Source organism: Lemur catta, chromosome 6 (genome assembly GCF_020740605.2).
Source record: "Lemur catta isolate mLemCat1 chromosome 6, mLemCat1.pri, whole genome shotgun sequence".
Taxonomy (NCBI): Eukaryota; Metazoa; Chordata; class Mammalia; order Primates; family Lemuridae; genus Lemur; species Lemur catta.
In genome coordinates this window covers 13,873,050-13,888,709 of record NC_059133.1, presented here as the reverse complement: position 1 = coordinate 13,888,709, position 15,660 = coordinate 13,873,050, and the positions used below count along the sequence as shown (strand labels likewise).

General features: G+C 49.0%; 1 protein-coding gene across 2 annotated transcripts in view; it reads left to right on the top strand.

The window, feature by feature from the left end:
- Nucleotides 1-3,428: 3,428 nt before the first annotated feature.
- The window catches only part of BTBD11 (BTB domain containing 11), a 281,678-nt gene continuing 269,446 nt past the window's right edge, over nt 3,429-15,660 (top strand). For both annotated transcript variants that reach the window (XR_006735691.1, XM_045553022.1), the window contains exon 1: nt 3,429-5,051. Coding sequence is in view for 1 of the 2 variants with exons in the window: in XM_045553022.1 (XP_045408978.1) it covers nt 3,917-5,051 (1,135 nt within the window). In the remaining variant the exon portion in view is untranslated. The remainder of the gene's footprint in view (nt 5,052-15,660) is intronic.

Here is a 15,660-nt window from a genome sequence, read left to right as displayed (position 1 = left end):
TCATAAATGATTTACTTTTGTAAATTAAATGGGCACATGCTTTGGTTTATCCATAATACTAAGGAACATGTTCATTAGTACTGGCACTATGTTAGGGGGCAAGATCCCTGCTTTTAAGGAATGTGCCATGTTGAAGGGGAGAGAAGCCTAACACACAACATGTATATATAGCACAAGGAGAGCAGAGAGCACGTCTGCTAAGGTATGGTAAAGCTACCTGGAGGAGGTGGCATTTCAGCACAGCCTTGAAGGATAAATTGACTTTTTTAATGTAACATTTGTTTTTTTTTTCTTCTGACACTATAAGAAATAAATGTTTATTGCAGAAAATAGGAAAATGTAGGAGATAACAGACATTCATGGGGTTATTATCATGTGTGGGACACTGTGCTCAATCCTATACAGTATATGAAAAATCTCATCTAACCCCCTCAGCAACCCTATAAGGAGCCATGGGGTAGATGAAATAAGCAGGAAACATACAGAGAAGAGAAAAAGGCCCTAGGAGCAAGCCCCAAGCTCAGAGATGGGGACAGCTTACCAGATTCGGGCTAAGTGGAGGGGAGGCAGCCATCAGGGAAAACTTTACAGCGGTGATAAGCTTGGAGTGGACCCTTAGTGGATGACAATGAGGGAGTTTTCCTGGTGGAGTAGGGGGAAGAGTGTCCCAAGCAAAGGGAATGGCATCTGCAAAGGCATATCAGGTGCCAGAGACAGCATGTTCAACCTTGGAAAGCCAGCAAGTGATTTCAGGATGGCTAGAGCACAGGGCACACATGGTGTGGGTGTGTCTGCATGTGAGTGTGTGCATGTCTGTGTGTGTGCAGGTGTGTGAGGGTATCTGTGTATGTCTGTGTGTCTACATGAGTGTGGGTGTGTGTTCAGAAGGCTGGGGTCATGAGAGTCTACAGAGAAGGCAGGGTTAAGATGGTTAAAGACCATCACTCCCTTATTCAAAGTTTAGAATATTATGAAAAGAGGGTCTGGAATCAGAGTGAGGAGATCCTGAAAGCCAGCTCAGTGCAAACTTTATTTATCTGCAAGACAATGGGGAGTCTTTGAATTTTTTTTGATATTATAATTTTTTAAAATGATAAAATGAGAACTGAGCTTTCAGAGGGTGCTTGGACTGGATGGTTTGGAGAAGGAAGTGGCAGGAGAGCAGGAGACCAGTTGGTAGGATATTATGACAGTCAAAATGGGAGGTGATGAGCACACGCATTAGGATGGTGGCTACAATTTATCTGAGAAAGTCCATTGGCTCCTCCCACCCCCAGCTTTACTGAGGTATAACTGGCAAATAAAAATTGTATATATTTAAGGTGTACACTGTGATGTTTTGATATATGTATACATTGTGAATGATTACCACGATTAAGCTAATTAACAGATGCATCACCTCACATAGTTACCTTTTTGTGTGTGTGTGGTGAGAACACTTAATATCTACTCTCTTGGCAAATTTCAACTATATCATACATTATCATTAACTATAGACACCATGCTGTACATGAGGTCTCTAGAATGTATTTGTCTTACAAATGAAAGTCTGTGCCCTTTGGCCAATATCACCTCTTTTTCCCCCACCCACCCTGAGGCCCTGGTGATTCTACTCTCTGTTACTATGAATAAAATTTTTAAAAAAATTTTGATTCCACATAAAAGTGAGATCATACACTATTTGTCTTTCTGTGTCTGGCTTATTTCACTTACCATAATGACCTCCAGGTTCATGACATTGTGGCAAATGGCAGGATTTTTGGTTTTTTAAAGGCTAAATAATATTCCATTGCATATACACACATACTACCTTTTCCTTATCCATTCGTGTGTGGATGAACACTTAGGTAGTTTGCACATCTTGGCTATTGTGAATAATGCTGCAATGAACATGGAAGTGCAAATATCTCTTTGAGACAGTGATTTTATTTCCTTTGGATATATACTCAGAAGAGAGATTGCTGGATCATATGGTAGTTCTATTTTTATTTTTATTTTTTGAGGAACCTCCATACTGTTTTCCACAATGGCTGTACCAATTTACATTCCCACCATCAGGGTACAAGGGTTGCCTTTTCTTTACATCCTTGCCAACACTTATCGTCTTTTGACTTTTTGATAATAGTCATCCTGACATGTGTGAAGTGATATCTCATTGTGGTTTTGATTTGCATTTCCCTGATGATTAAGAATGTCAAGCATCTTTTCATATACCTGTTAGCCATTGTTGAACATCCAAGGCACGTTCACAGGCATGTCCATCCTTCCTCTCTTCATAATTTACAACGAGTATTTACTGAGCGCCTACACTGTGCCGGGCCTGAGCATGGGAATTCCTAGCCCAGTCTGGGATCCAGACAAGTAATCAGACTGCAGCAACCTAGTGTCCCAAGGGCCCAGAAATCAGCAGCCACAGAAGGGGGTGTGGCAGTGGAAGCACCCAAGCCAGTCTTGGGGTATCTGGGTGGGTTTCCTGTAGGAGGGGACTTCTAAGCCAAGAGACACTGTGGGGAGCTGGGGATCCCCGGGTGACTAAGATAGGGTTTCTGTCCCGGTGGGTGGGGACAGACAATTAAACAGCACGATGCCATTTGACACAGAAATGCAGCTAAGTCATGCATATACATTCTATCTTTAGTCAAAAAAGAAAATTCTCTCAGCAAATTGACCCCTTTTGAGGCTGAGCTATCTGGAACAATGCCCAGCAGGACAGCAGAGTGGTGCCTGAGCCCTCCCTGCAGCACACCCCCAGGACTTTGGCGGAGGGGCGCAGGGTCCCACTGGCTACTGAAAGGAACCTAGTTACTGCGCCTTGGTGGCAGGTGGCTAATGTCCGGAGATTCGGCCTCCCAGTGGTGTCCGTCGCCCTGGGCTCAGCTCGCCTGGCTTATTTCCCTCCACGCTGGAGCAAACCCGGGCTGAAAGAGGGCCACGTTAATTGGTCTGGGTACCTGAAAACGGGGGGCGGGGGGTAGAGAGAGGAAGGAAAAACATGTTTCAGGTATCAAAGAAAAAAGAAAGAAAGAAAGTGAAATCGGAAAGGCAGGGGCACAGAGCAGCCCTTAGGCAGACACTTTGTGAACCGCTGGGGGGAGCACACTTCGGTGGGCAGGTCACCTGCCTAACCTATACCGTCCGGTTCTGGTATCAAAACCGGGAGCCCGAGGGCAGGGACAGCAGCCTAGGGGTGGCATCCGGGTCCGTACGCTCCCACGGGTCCCCCAACTCCCAGCCGCCGCTCCCCACTTCCTGCAGCCCAGCTCACTGCCCGGCGCGTGTGTGAGGGGCGGGGCCGCGGGGAGAGGCGGGATTTAAAAAAAAAAGGGGCGAAGTAATTAACATCCCCCAATCCCATTGGCTCTCCGCCGGCCCTGCTTTGCATACGCCCGCCCCGCTAGCCGCCCGGGGTTTGAGGGGCTCGGCAGGGTTTGCAGTCGTCGCGGCAGCTGCTGCGCGTCAGTGCGGGCGGGCGGGCGCCGCGAGCCGGGAGCCCGGAGCCAGCTGCTCGCGGAGCTGCGGCGGCGACATCTGGGGCAGTCTCCGTTCTACGAACACTGTGGCCAGCGCCCAGCGGCGTCTGCCCAGCCAGGCCCAGCGAGGAGCGGTCCGGACACTTTTTATTTTGGAAGAAAGGGGCAAGTCCCGGTGGGAGCTTCTCTCCCGGCCTGGCTCGCCCCTCAGTGCGCCGCGGCTCCGGCACGGACTCCGGAAGATGACTCCGGAGTCTGCCCTGTGTATTCCAGCAGCGGCGGCTCGGGGAGGCAGCCGAAAGTAGTGATCCTTAAGTAGGAGCAGCTGGTGGAAAAGTGAGCCGAGGCAGCGCGGACTCGGCTCTCCCCGCGCCCCCGGCGCCCGCTGCCTCTCGCCGCTCCTTTCCCTTGGCTCCCGGGCGGCCGCAGCATGAAGTGGCGCAGCGATGGCCAGGAGAGGTAAGAAGCCCGTGGTGCGAACGCTGGAGGATCTGACGCTGGACTCGGGTTATGGTGGCGCGGCGGACTCGGTGCGCTCCTCCAACTTGTCTCTGTGCTGTTCCGACTCGCACCCGGCGTCCCCGTATGGCGGGAGCTGCTGGCCGCCTCTAGCTGACTCCATGCACAGCCGGCACAACAGCTTTGACACCGTCAACACTGCCCTGGTGGAAGACTCCGAGGGGCTGGACTGCGCCGGCCAGCACTGCTCGCGGCTGCTGCCGGACCTCGACGAGGTCCCCTGGACCCTCCAGGAGCTGGAGGCGCTGCTGCTGCGCTCTCGGGATCCCCGGGCAGGCCCGGCGGTCCCCGGCGGCCTGCCTAAGGACGCGCTGGCCAAGCTGTCGACGCTGGTGAGCCGGGCGCTGGTGCGCATCGCCAAAGAGGCGCAGCGCCTGAGCCTGCGATTCGCCAAGTGCACCAAGTACGAGATTCAGAGCGCCATGGAGATCGTGCTGTCCTGGGGCCTGGCGGCGCATTGTACAGCCGCCGCGCTGGCCGCACTGTCCCTCTATAACATGAGCAGCGCCGGCGGCGACCGCCTGGGCCGCGGAAAGTCGGCGCGCTGCGGCCTCACCTTCTCTGTGGGCCGCGTGTACCGCTGGATGGTGGACAGCCGCGTGGCGCTGCGCATCCACGAGCACGCCGCCATCTACCTGACAGCCTGCATGGAGAGCCTCTTCCGGGACATCTACGCGCGAGTCGTGGCCTCCGGGCTGCCCCGGAGCTGCAGCGGCCCTGGCTCAGGCTCCGGCTCCGGCCCAGGCCCGGCCTCGGGCCCCGGTACGGCCCCTGCGGCGGATAAGGAGCGAGAGGCGCCCGGGGGAGGAGCGGCGAGCGGCGGCGCCTGCAGCGCAGCCAGCAGCGCCAGTGGGGGCAGCAGCTGTTGCGCCCCGCCGGTCGCCGCGGCCGCCGCAGTCCCGCCGGCAGCGGCCGCCAACCATCACCATCACCACCACCACGCGCTCCACGAGGCGCCCAAGTTCACCGTGGAGACCCTGGAGCACACCGTCAACAACGACTCCGAGATCTGGGGGCTCCTGCAGCCCTACCAGCACCTCATCTGCGGGAAGAACGCCAGCGGTAAGTGGCCGCGCGGGTGCCACTCCTCCCCACCCAACCCGGCCAACTCTTGGCGCAAGTTTGTCTCGCGTCTCCCTCCCGCGTGTTCCCAGCCACCCGCTACTGTCCCAAGCCTCGGAGGAGGCGGCCGGGCTGGAGGCGGACAGAAACCCGCCTGTTCATTCTGCGCTCGGGATCCGCTTACTTCACGCGGCTGTCCAGGTCCCTGGTCCCCGAGCGCGCGGTTCCGCCCCCGGTGCAGGGCGGGGCGGCTGCTGCCTCCCGCGGGGGCCCGGCGAAACCCAGCACCGTTTTTTGGAGCAGGTTTGAGATCCTTTGCGCTTACTATATATCTTCTATCAGAGAACTGCTTGTTTTGACCTTGAAAATGCCACATTCCTGGGCACACGAATTTGGCTCCCTAGGATTTGGGAGAGGGCGGGCTCCTCTCTCCGCTGCCCAGGGCACCTACTTCCCTCACGCCCTCCAGGACACTCGTTGCAACCGGGAAGGAGGGGCCCGGCGGTCGTAAAGGCACAATGGTTGAGAGCTCGCTCAAGGGCCTGGACACAGTCGGGGAGAGGTGTGTGTGGTGAGACGGTGGAGCGGGAAGACTTGTCGGTCCCAAGTTTTTACGGGGCAGTTTTGGAGGGCCAGAGCACACAGCTGGTGGGGGCAGTGCATTGGCCATAGCCCCCAGCTCCGCCCTCCCAAGTCTTGCCCCTCTCCCTTCCCTCTCGCAGGGAGCTGCAGCTGTCACCACTTGGCTGAAGGAAGGCCACTAGGGACCCGGGCAGGATGGAGGTGGGGTAGGGTTCTGCAGGGGGTTGTCAGTTCAGGGCGTTGTCTACAGCAGGTTCTGTCATCCCCTCTCCGCGCCCCCTGTTTTGGAGGCCTGAGCTGGGTGGGTTTGAACCCGCGGTTCTAGCGGCGGAGGGGGTGGGGCCGGGGGCGCTTGTTTGCGAGAGCCCGCGCTGGCGGTGCTGCCTGTCTGCGAAAGCCGGAGCTAGACACTTCAAAGCTTCAATTTTCCACAGGAAATGGTAGAAGCGTAACTGGAGACTCTAAAAGCGAAATAAAACTTTGTTACATATTCGGCGGTTTGGCCGGAGGTTGCGTGGTTGCAGCTGAAATGCAGTCTTTCTGGGCAGATTTCATTCATGTTGCTGCCTGTCTATTTCCCCCGGGCTGTGGCAGAGATACGGCGGGCGGTGCCGAGTGTGTGCATGTGAGTGTGCATGTGTGAGTCTGTGCGTGTGTAAGTGTGCCTGCGAACGTGCGCGCCGGGTGCCCGGCTCCAGCGGAAGCCCTTTGGGAACCAACCCTGCAGCTCTCGGTCCCTTCACCTGGATTTGATCATCGGTGGGGGAGGGGAAGGAGGGAGCAAAGCGTGTGTGTGTGTGTGTGTGTGTGTGTGTGTGTGTGTGTGTGTGTACGTACAGGGGGGTCCGCGTTGATCTCGGAGACTCTTCGGGATCTCTTTGCCAGAGCCCTTCCCCCTCTGCTGCCAGCCCAGGGCACAACCCCCAAAGAGGATATCTTTGAGGCCATGCACACACGCGTGCGTGCACACACGTGCCATCTTGACCAAGATGGAAACACCTGGGGAGAGGGCACTGGGCTTTGTATGTGCCTGTTCAGAATGAGAGGATTCACCTGGAAAACCCAGGAGCTTTGGACTAGATTGTTCTTTGTTTGGAACCCCACCCCCACCAAGCAGCACAGAAGGGCTTAATTTCCTTCCCACCGCGTGCTGCCAGTGTCTCCGGTTACAATCGTCCCTTACTCCTTGCTGCCCCCTCAACCCCATTCCCACTTTCTGGGGCTGAAACCTCCTCCGTTTTCTCACTCACTACTTCCCTTTGAGAGGAGCAAGCTCTAGTCTGGAAATTCAGGCACCCTGCTCATTGCCATTCTATTGAAGTGACTTTGGGCAAGTCACGTCGCTTCTCTTGGCCTCAATCCTCCTCATCTGTGAAGTAAGCAGTGGATATGTATTCCACCCCGAGGTGCTCTTTTCAAATCGGTTTTACTTTTACGATCCTTAACATCTTTTAAAGACAGTTTTTGTGTTTATCCGTTTTGGAGGAAGTATAATTTAAGGAAGGAGAAGACCACAGAGTTGGTTTTGGGTAGGGTGAGTGTGTGGCGGTTGAGGTTTGCTGCCATCGCGGCCTTTGCCACACCATGGAGATTAACTCCTGGGTTTCAGGGCCCTTCCAGCCTTCCCTGGGTATGCAGTTGCATTGGGATCTCTTTCTCTCTTTTCTTTGGGCTTGTTGAAAATGGGAGGTCATATATGCAGAAGAGTTGAAGAATGAGTGATTAATTCCTTTGGTATCTGAAACATACATTAAACATCAAACCTATTTCTTAAACTATTTTGCACATAGTCTTTCTGATCTGCAGGCCTTATTAAGGAGAAGATAACTTACATAATAGATTTTTCCTCTTTATCTCAGTAGCATCGCTAATTTATTCACTTGTGAATTCATTTGTTCGTCAATACTTATTGAGCAGTTTCCAAATGCTAGGGACTGAGCAAGTGCTGGGTAAGAAGTAACAACAACTAACATGTATCCAGCACTGCTCTGTATATTGACCATTTTATCTTCAACATTCTCTTGAAAAGGTACTACTATTATCCCATTATACAGAGGAAGAAACTGAGGCACAGGGAACTTCAAGGTCTTTTTTATTTGAATGCAGACAGCCAGGGTCCATACTCTTAACTACTGTCTATGTGACTCTATAGTGACAGATGAGTTCCCTGCCTTCAGGCCATTGTGTCTGCCCTTCATTACCTACACAGTTGAACAGGAACCCTTCACGGCTGGCATTCTTCCTGTCCCAATTTATCTGCTTTTGTTCCTCCCAAACTGAATGGGGCAGAACTGGATTTTACGTGTGTTTACATCCTCTGCCAAGCCTAAGAGAGGCCCTAGTACATAGTTGGAGCTTATTAGATGCCTGTTGAGTTTTGCAAGCTATTGTGCTGTGTTACACAATGGTGTCCTGAAAGAAGCTATTGCTTTTTGAATTTCTTGAATCATCTTTTCAAGTTTTTCTACCCTGTTTTTGTTGTTTTTTTAAAGACAGGGTCTCACTATATTGCCCCAGCCTGGCCTCAAATTCCTGGGCTCCAGCGATCTTCCCCACCTCTGCCGTGTAGCTGGGACTGCACGTGCACGATGGCTCCAAGTCTTCAGTTGCCCCTTCTTATTGCCATCTCTGCTTTTGTCCACCTTTCTCATTTGCCGCTGCTAAACTGCCCAGGCAGAGGAATCATGAAACTAGTCACATGGGACTGGACTCAGAAAACAAAAGATAATTGGCCCTAAGCGAAGGAAGGCTTAGTGGCTCTCAGAAATCACACGCATGGGCTTGTTGTGGGCATGAACTTTGTGGTGATGTAAAAACCCTTCAGAGCTGGGGTTTTTTTACGTTGATTTCCAGCTGTTTGGAAGAGCCAGGTGACAGCTAAGAGACCCCATTGATGTTTCTGTGGGGTTTTAAAATTTGACTTGATTGATTTTGCTAACGCTAAATAAGGAGTGGGCAGAAGTGCTTCACTGTGCCTTTGTATGTCTTAGTCATTGTATCTTAAACTCCTCCAGAGCTGGCCAGTTCCTGCTCATCCTTGAAGACTTGGCTCAGGAATGATCTTCCTGGCATCCCTGAGGGCTTCCTTGACACAACCCCTCCCCCACTCTCATTTATCTTTGTATCTTCTTCCACGTCACCCAGCACAGTGCCTGCCACTTTGTAGATGCTCTGTACTATTGGTTGAGTGAATATAACCAGCATATTGAGTCTCAGGCATTTAAAATTTACCCAAAAGCATCTGTAAAGGCAGTTATTACAGGAATGGCCTCCGAAGTTAGGCCTCTTGGATTTGAATTTCAAGGCAGTCATTTTCCAGCTGTGTGTTCTTAGGTATGTTACCTAACCTTCTGAGCCCTAGTTTACTCAGCTGTAAAATTGAGGCAAAAATTATGAGGATTAAATGAGATTATGTGTCTAAGTATATTATAATCTGGTGCCTGGCACACGAGAGGGGATAAAATGATGATGATAGTTATGATAATCCAGGCACAATTCTCATCTCTGTTGCATCCAAATCAATTCATCCCCATATGCTCAGTGTGGATGGAGCCAACAGGACACAGAATTTTAACTGGATCCCCCATTTTAGTATTCCCAACACCAGACAACTCAGCGCACCCACCTCAGGGCTTGACCCCCGTGGGCACAGCCCCACACCAAGGTCATAAAGAGATTGTTTTGGTCAAAGGAAAGTAGCTTATTTTATTTTCTATATTTATTAATTTGAAAGATGTTTCAGTGCCAGGGCATCAGGAGACTTTCTGGAGTGGTCCCTTAACACTGATAGGGGTGTGAGTTCAGAGGTGTATGCATTTGTCAAAACTTATGCTGTGATTTGTGCACTTCACTGTATTGCAAAATATACTTCAGTAAAATCAAGACATAAGAAAAAATCTTTAAGCTTCCCTGAATGAAATTTTGTTTTAAATGTAGATAGAAAGAGTTCGAAAGGAAGACGAAGGGGAAGTGTGGTGTGATGAAAGGGAAAGGGAGAAAGGGCTCACACTTAGAAAGATCTAGCCTCAAATTTTGGCTCTATCACTTTCTAGAAAGTGACTTCATTTTGCTGAACTTGGTTTTCTCATCTGTACAGTGAGAATTACAAAAAAGAAGAAGACATGAAAAAAGGAGGAAAGCCTAAACCTACCACATAGGGTGATTACAAGGATTAAATCAGATAAAGTATGTGAAGACACCTGCTACATAGCAGGCACTTGGTAATGATGCCTTCCTTAAAAAACATTATTCGGGCTGGTGATAATAATACTGTGGGGATTTTGAATAGTCTCTTTCATGTCAGGGATCCCCAGTCACTTTATAAACATTAATTAACACGAGCCCTTGCCTTGCCAGCACCGGCTTAGTGGGTAGGTTGGCTTTTAGGTCTTTTGCTTTCTGTTGCCAGATAGACTCTGCTTCTGCACTAAATGCATGCTCAGCAGTTTTCCTGTCCCTGAGCTGGTCTTGCTGTTCCGTGGTGCAGCATTGCTGTGCTGGACCAAAAATGTCACAGAAGAAACCCAACTTCTTAAGAGGAACAGCAAAAGCTATGTCAAGAGACAGCCATAGCAGTGTCTGTGCTCACAGAGCACGTTTTTAATTAATTGGCTCAATATAAATTAAAACTTAGAATTTGGGTCAGTAGAGGGTTATTTGGTTTTAAATGCAGACTTACCAGTTCAGTGCTGGGGTATTTGCAAGTTGGATGTTTTCTGAAATGTAAAATAAAAATAACAATAAAATAAAACAGGAGGGACCAACGTGGAGGCCTGGGGTCAAGGACAGGGTGGTGATGGCCTTTGAATCGGTGAAAGGACTCTAAGTGTGTTATTATTTGTGGCTTTGAGCCAGACACCAAACTCATCTATGAAATTGGTCTGATTATCATCTAGGTAAATATAACAGTAATTGACTCTGGAGTCAGACACACCTGTAAGCTGCAGTTTCTCTATCTGTAAAATAGGTATTGTGATAGTAATAGCTACACTTGTATAGCTTGTTATATGCCAGGCACTGTTTTAAGAGCTTTATGTATTATAATGTTACAGTTACATCAGCTATTATAAAAGACAATTCCCAAATCTCAGGAGCCCAACACACTCAAAGGTCATTTCTTACTCATTTAAATTCTGATTGGGAGAGGAGTGGGGTGGGAGGAGGTGGGAGGGTCATTTAGGTACAAAGACTGATTAATGGGGATTTTGCCTTTGTTATCCTCAACATGTGGCTTTCAGTCCCTTCCTTGGACATTCATCCAGCCAATAGATACAGGAAGAAAATGAGTGTGGAGGATCTTAAGAAAGGTGGCATAGGCTGGAAGGGACCTACGTCGCTTGTGCCCATATATTGTTGGCCAGATGTATCATTGGCTCTCCGATCACCAAATATCTGGTGCATCCTTCTTCTTACACACAAAACCCTAAGAGAAGATTCCACATTCTAGCCAATTACTGCTTCCTTCTTAAAGTTCAGGATCTCTGGGCGAAGCTCACTTTTAGCCGTGGAGTTGCATGTGGATCCTTATGGTACAGGGACCTGTGAGCCAAAAGAGACACACTATCTGCCACCCCTACAGTGGATCAGGGCAGAATAACCACAGTAAAACTCCTGTTTGGAAGAGGTAACAGTGGAAGACACACAGCAGTCACTGGTCCTTAGTAGTTATGAAATCTCACCAAGCAGGCATTGTATGGTTGTCACAATGGGTGTAATTCCTGAATTAGGCCCTGATTCTTCTCTCTGGGAAGAATTTACTGGGTCATTGTTCTCCACACTTTCATCTCTGCCAGTGGGAGGGTTTTCTTTGTCCATTATTATTATTTCTGTGGCCACACCTGAAGTAGGTCTTGGAAAGTATGGCCTCCCTGGGGGCTATAAAGCTCTTGTAACCTAGTTCTTGCCCTTGAACTTTTAGGGGTCCAAGGGTTGTTTTAATGCTGTAATGATAAAAGACTTTTAAAATCAAGGTTTATAGATTTCTGTAATATAATTCCCTCAACAACTTAGTACGATTTTCATCTAGGATGTCTGTTGTGCCACACCCAAAGTTATTTCCTAGCCTAACTCTCAAGCCTGGATTATTTCTTTACTTCCTTATCCACATACCTTCCTTTCTTTCTCAATTTAGTGGCAGCCACCTTAAGGCCATCAGCCTTAGGTGGGAAGCTTATATCCTGATATTTACTTCATGTGTGGGATCTATAAATAATTGTCTTTTTTTTTAAACCTCTCCATTATTCCTTTTTAATTTTACTTGCATATTGGCCAATTTATGCCTGAGTTTCTGTCTTTCCCTAATACCTTGCTAAACTCAGCCAGGAACAATTAGCAAACTCTATTACCGTCATTTTTTTCTAGTCTCTTTCTCTAGTGCTCACAGGCTTAGCAGGCATGAGTTCTGACTGCTAAGTTATTATAGATGACAGTTTAACCAAACATTTTACCACTGTATGACATGGGTCTTCCGTTTACCAGCCTCTTATATAACCTGCTGCCTGACTTCTAAGCCAATGTCACATGTTTTAAACACCCCACTTCTGGAACTAATTTCTGTATCAGGGTAATGCTAGCTGATACATCAGACAATCTCTTGGTTGAACACAATAAAAGTTGTTTTCTCGTTCATGTAGAGTCCAATTGATAGCAGGGGAAGGATGTGCTCTGTCCACAGAAGTTGATAGAGGCTCTGCCATCTAGAACACATGACTCCCAGAAACTTCTTTGATTGAAGATGACAGAGAGTGTGGAGGACCATGTGGGAGATTTTTATGGGATAGTCCCGATGTGGGTACATCAGTTCCACATTTTAATGACCAGAACTCAGTCACATGACCTCAACTAGATGCAAGGGAGCTGAGAATTACAGTCCCTGGCAGAGCAGCCACCCACACCCACAATTCTGTACTATCAGAGAGGCATACATTTTGGATAGAGAGCTAGCCATCTCAACAACTTTACAAAGCAGGTGCTATTATTATCCCCATTTTACAGATTAGAAAGTTGAGGAACAAAAAGTTTAATGAATTTGCCTAAGGTGACATGGCTTGTAAGTGGCTGGACCAGATTTAAATTATGCAGTCTGGCTCTGGTCTGCCTCACAGAATGCTTGCGAGGCTTAAGATGATATAATGGATGCAAAATATTTATGTCAGTATCTCATTCATGGCATGCACTTAATAACTCTTATCTTTATCTTTATTATTCTTGATAGCATCATCCTGTACTGAAAGTGGAATGGATTAACAGTGAACAGGTGTGAAGCTCTCAGGCCTGGGTAACATATGAATCCGAAAGAGCGAGTGCTCCAGGAAAATTGTATTATGTGCCTGACTTTTCCCCCCTGCCATCAACTACATTTTACCCACAGGGGGAACCACGAGTTGCTGAGCCAGTTACTGTGCTAGGCCTTCCACATACATTACGCTGTTCTCCGTGCTGTTTTTGTGAAGTGGGTGTTTCTTAGCCCCATTTTACTGGGGAGGAGACTGAGGCTCAGAAAAGTTCAGTGACTGGTTCAAGGTGCCACAGCTGCTAAAGTGGCAGAGTTGGGATTTGGGCTGCAGAGGCCTGTGCTCTGAACCGCCACAGCCCAGCGGTGCAGTCTGGACGGCAGGAGCCTCTAAGGGGATCGCAGGACTCTAGTGTAGCCAGAGGGGCTGTGGGGTGGCGGGCGGGGTTTGCCTTGGTGCTGGCGGTTATGGTTGATGACTGTCCTCGTGTATAATATGTGGTCGCAGGGCTTTTTTTAGCCCCCACCAGCTTCCTCCTCCCCGGCTGCCCCATGAGTCACTGCTCAGCCGTCCAGGAGCTCCCAGAGTGCCTCCTCAGCCGAGGCCCCAGGGCAGTGGCTGGCTTTATAGGCTCCTGGGGACAGCTCTGCCTGGCTGGGTAGGCTCAGTGCCAGCAGGAGCGCAGGCCTTCTCACCAGTAGATCCGAACGCAGGAACCCGCGGTGGAGTGGAGGATTCATTCCCGTTCTCCTATGGTGGAGATGGAGCCGGGTCTTTCTTGAGCATCACAGAGCTGGCGTTTTTCCCACACTCTGGAGTTAGGTGGATCAAGGTTCAGATTCTGGCTCCACCTCCTATGAGCTGGTGACCTTGGGCTTGTCAGTTGATGTTTCCTGGCCTCAATTTTTCTTAAACGTTTACTAATGAGCATAACAGTGCTACTCCCTTATAGGGTTGTTGGGAGGAGAAAATGAGTCAATTCATGTAAAAGTCCTTAGAATAATATTGGGCACATCATCAATCGTAAATACTCAATGTCTGTTAACCATTACCATTATTATTATTAAGTGTTTAAGCAGTGCCAGCCTCCTTGCTTAAAGATCTGCTCCCTGGACGCTGCTTCATTTGCTGAGTGAGTGAAAGGGTTTCAGTGGTCTGTCAGTAACCAGACTTCTGGGCTTTGACCACTTATTGGGCTATGTGACATTGGGCAACTTGTCTAACCTCTCTGTGACTCAGACCTCTGTTACATGAGAATAATAATGAAACCTAATTCTTAGGGCTGTTGGGAAGGGTCTGACTTACAGACATTGCTTAATAAATGTTGGCCGTTGTTGGATTTTATTATATTCATTATGAGTGTTTCTGCAGACACCATGTTAGATGTTAAGCAACATGATTCCTCCCTTGGTGGAACTTGAAGCCCTGTGATGGATTTAATTTATTCATCAAATAATCAGGCAGATGTAAATTTACAGCTGTGACAGGTGCTACAAAGGGGAGATGCACAGGGCTGTGAGAGTCGTTACTAGGCCTCCAGTTGTGGTTGGGAGTAAGGAGAGGCTCCACTAAGGGAGTGAGGAAGGGAAGCGTGTGTGAGGCTTGAGTGAGGCTAAAGCATGACCAATTTGGTGGAAAAGGTGGGAAGTGCACTCTGTGAACGCAAACTGCATGTGCAAAGGGCCTGTGGCAGAAGGGAACATGGTGAGAAAGCAGAATGAATAGCCAGTGTGGCTGGAATGGGAGAGGATTGCAAGGGGAGCCTGGTGGAGGTTAGACGAGGTTAATCCACAGGATTAAAAAGTCTGTCTTTTCCAGAGGGCACTGGAGAACCATCGAAAGATTTTGAGGAGGGAGACGCTATGATCAGATTGTGTTCTAAGAAGCTCATGTTGGTTGCAGTTCAGAGAACAGCCTAGAAAGGAATGGTAAATGTGGGAAGGCTGGTTAGCTATTGTTATCACCCCCATCTCACCCAAGAAGACTTTGAGGCTGCCAGACTTTAAGTCTCTTGCCCAGAGTTGCTAAGATAATAAATAGCAGAGAAATTAAGAAAACAGAGAATTCAAACCCAAGGGACTTCAAATTCTACCTTCCTCTTACCATGCCATGCCTCATCCCAAGGAAGCATCTGGCTTAGCTCTTACATTTTGCAGATGGGGAAACTGAGGCCCAGAGTGGGATACTGCTCTGTCCAGTGTCACACAGCAGTGCTGGAACCAGTGTCCCCGGTTTCTGGATTCTTAGCCCATCTCTCATCCACTGTGATATACTGTGTCCTCTAAACCAGATCACTGCTGGGAAGCACAGTGGGACGAGAACCTGTGTTGTCGACAGCAGCTTGGAGATTAATTTATGATCGGGCTGTAATATCTCCGGTCTTACTGTACATCTCACAATAAAATAAATGCTAGTCTGCAAGCTTGTGGAGGTCCCCGTTAGAGTGTGGCTGAGCCAATGAAAGCAATTACTGTGAAGATCAGGTGTGCTAAATGCAGAATCAAATTAACCGTTCCCCAGTGCATTAACATCTGAAAGCAAATCAGAGAGAGGCAGCTCTGAGGAGGGGCAAGTGAACTCTTAAAAAAACAGCGCCTGCCTCAGAGGTTGAGGTCGCGTGGATTAACTGGTTTTCTTTGGGTGGTTTGTGTCATTGTTTCTTCCTAATCCCCGCTCAGGGAACCACCCAGGCAGTCGTGATGTGCAGGAGAAGCACACAGACTTAAATCACTTCTCTTTCACTCCATGCTGCTGAGTATTTCAGGTATTGGGGTGCAGGCACAGCCTTTCCCCCC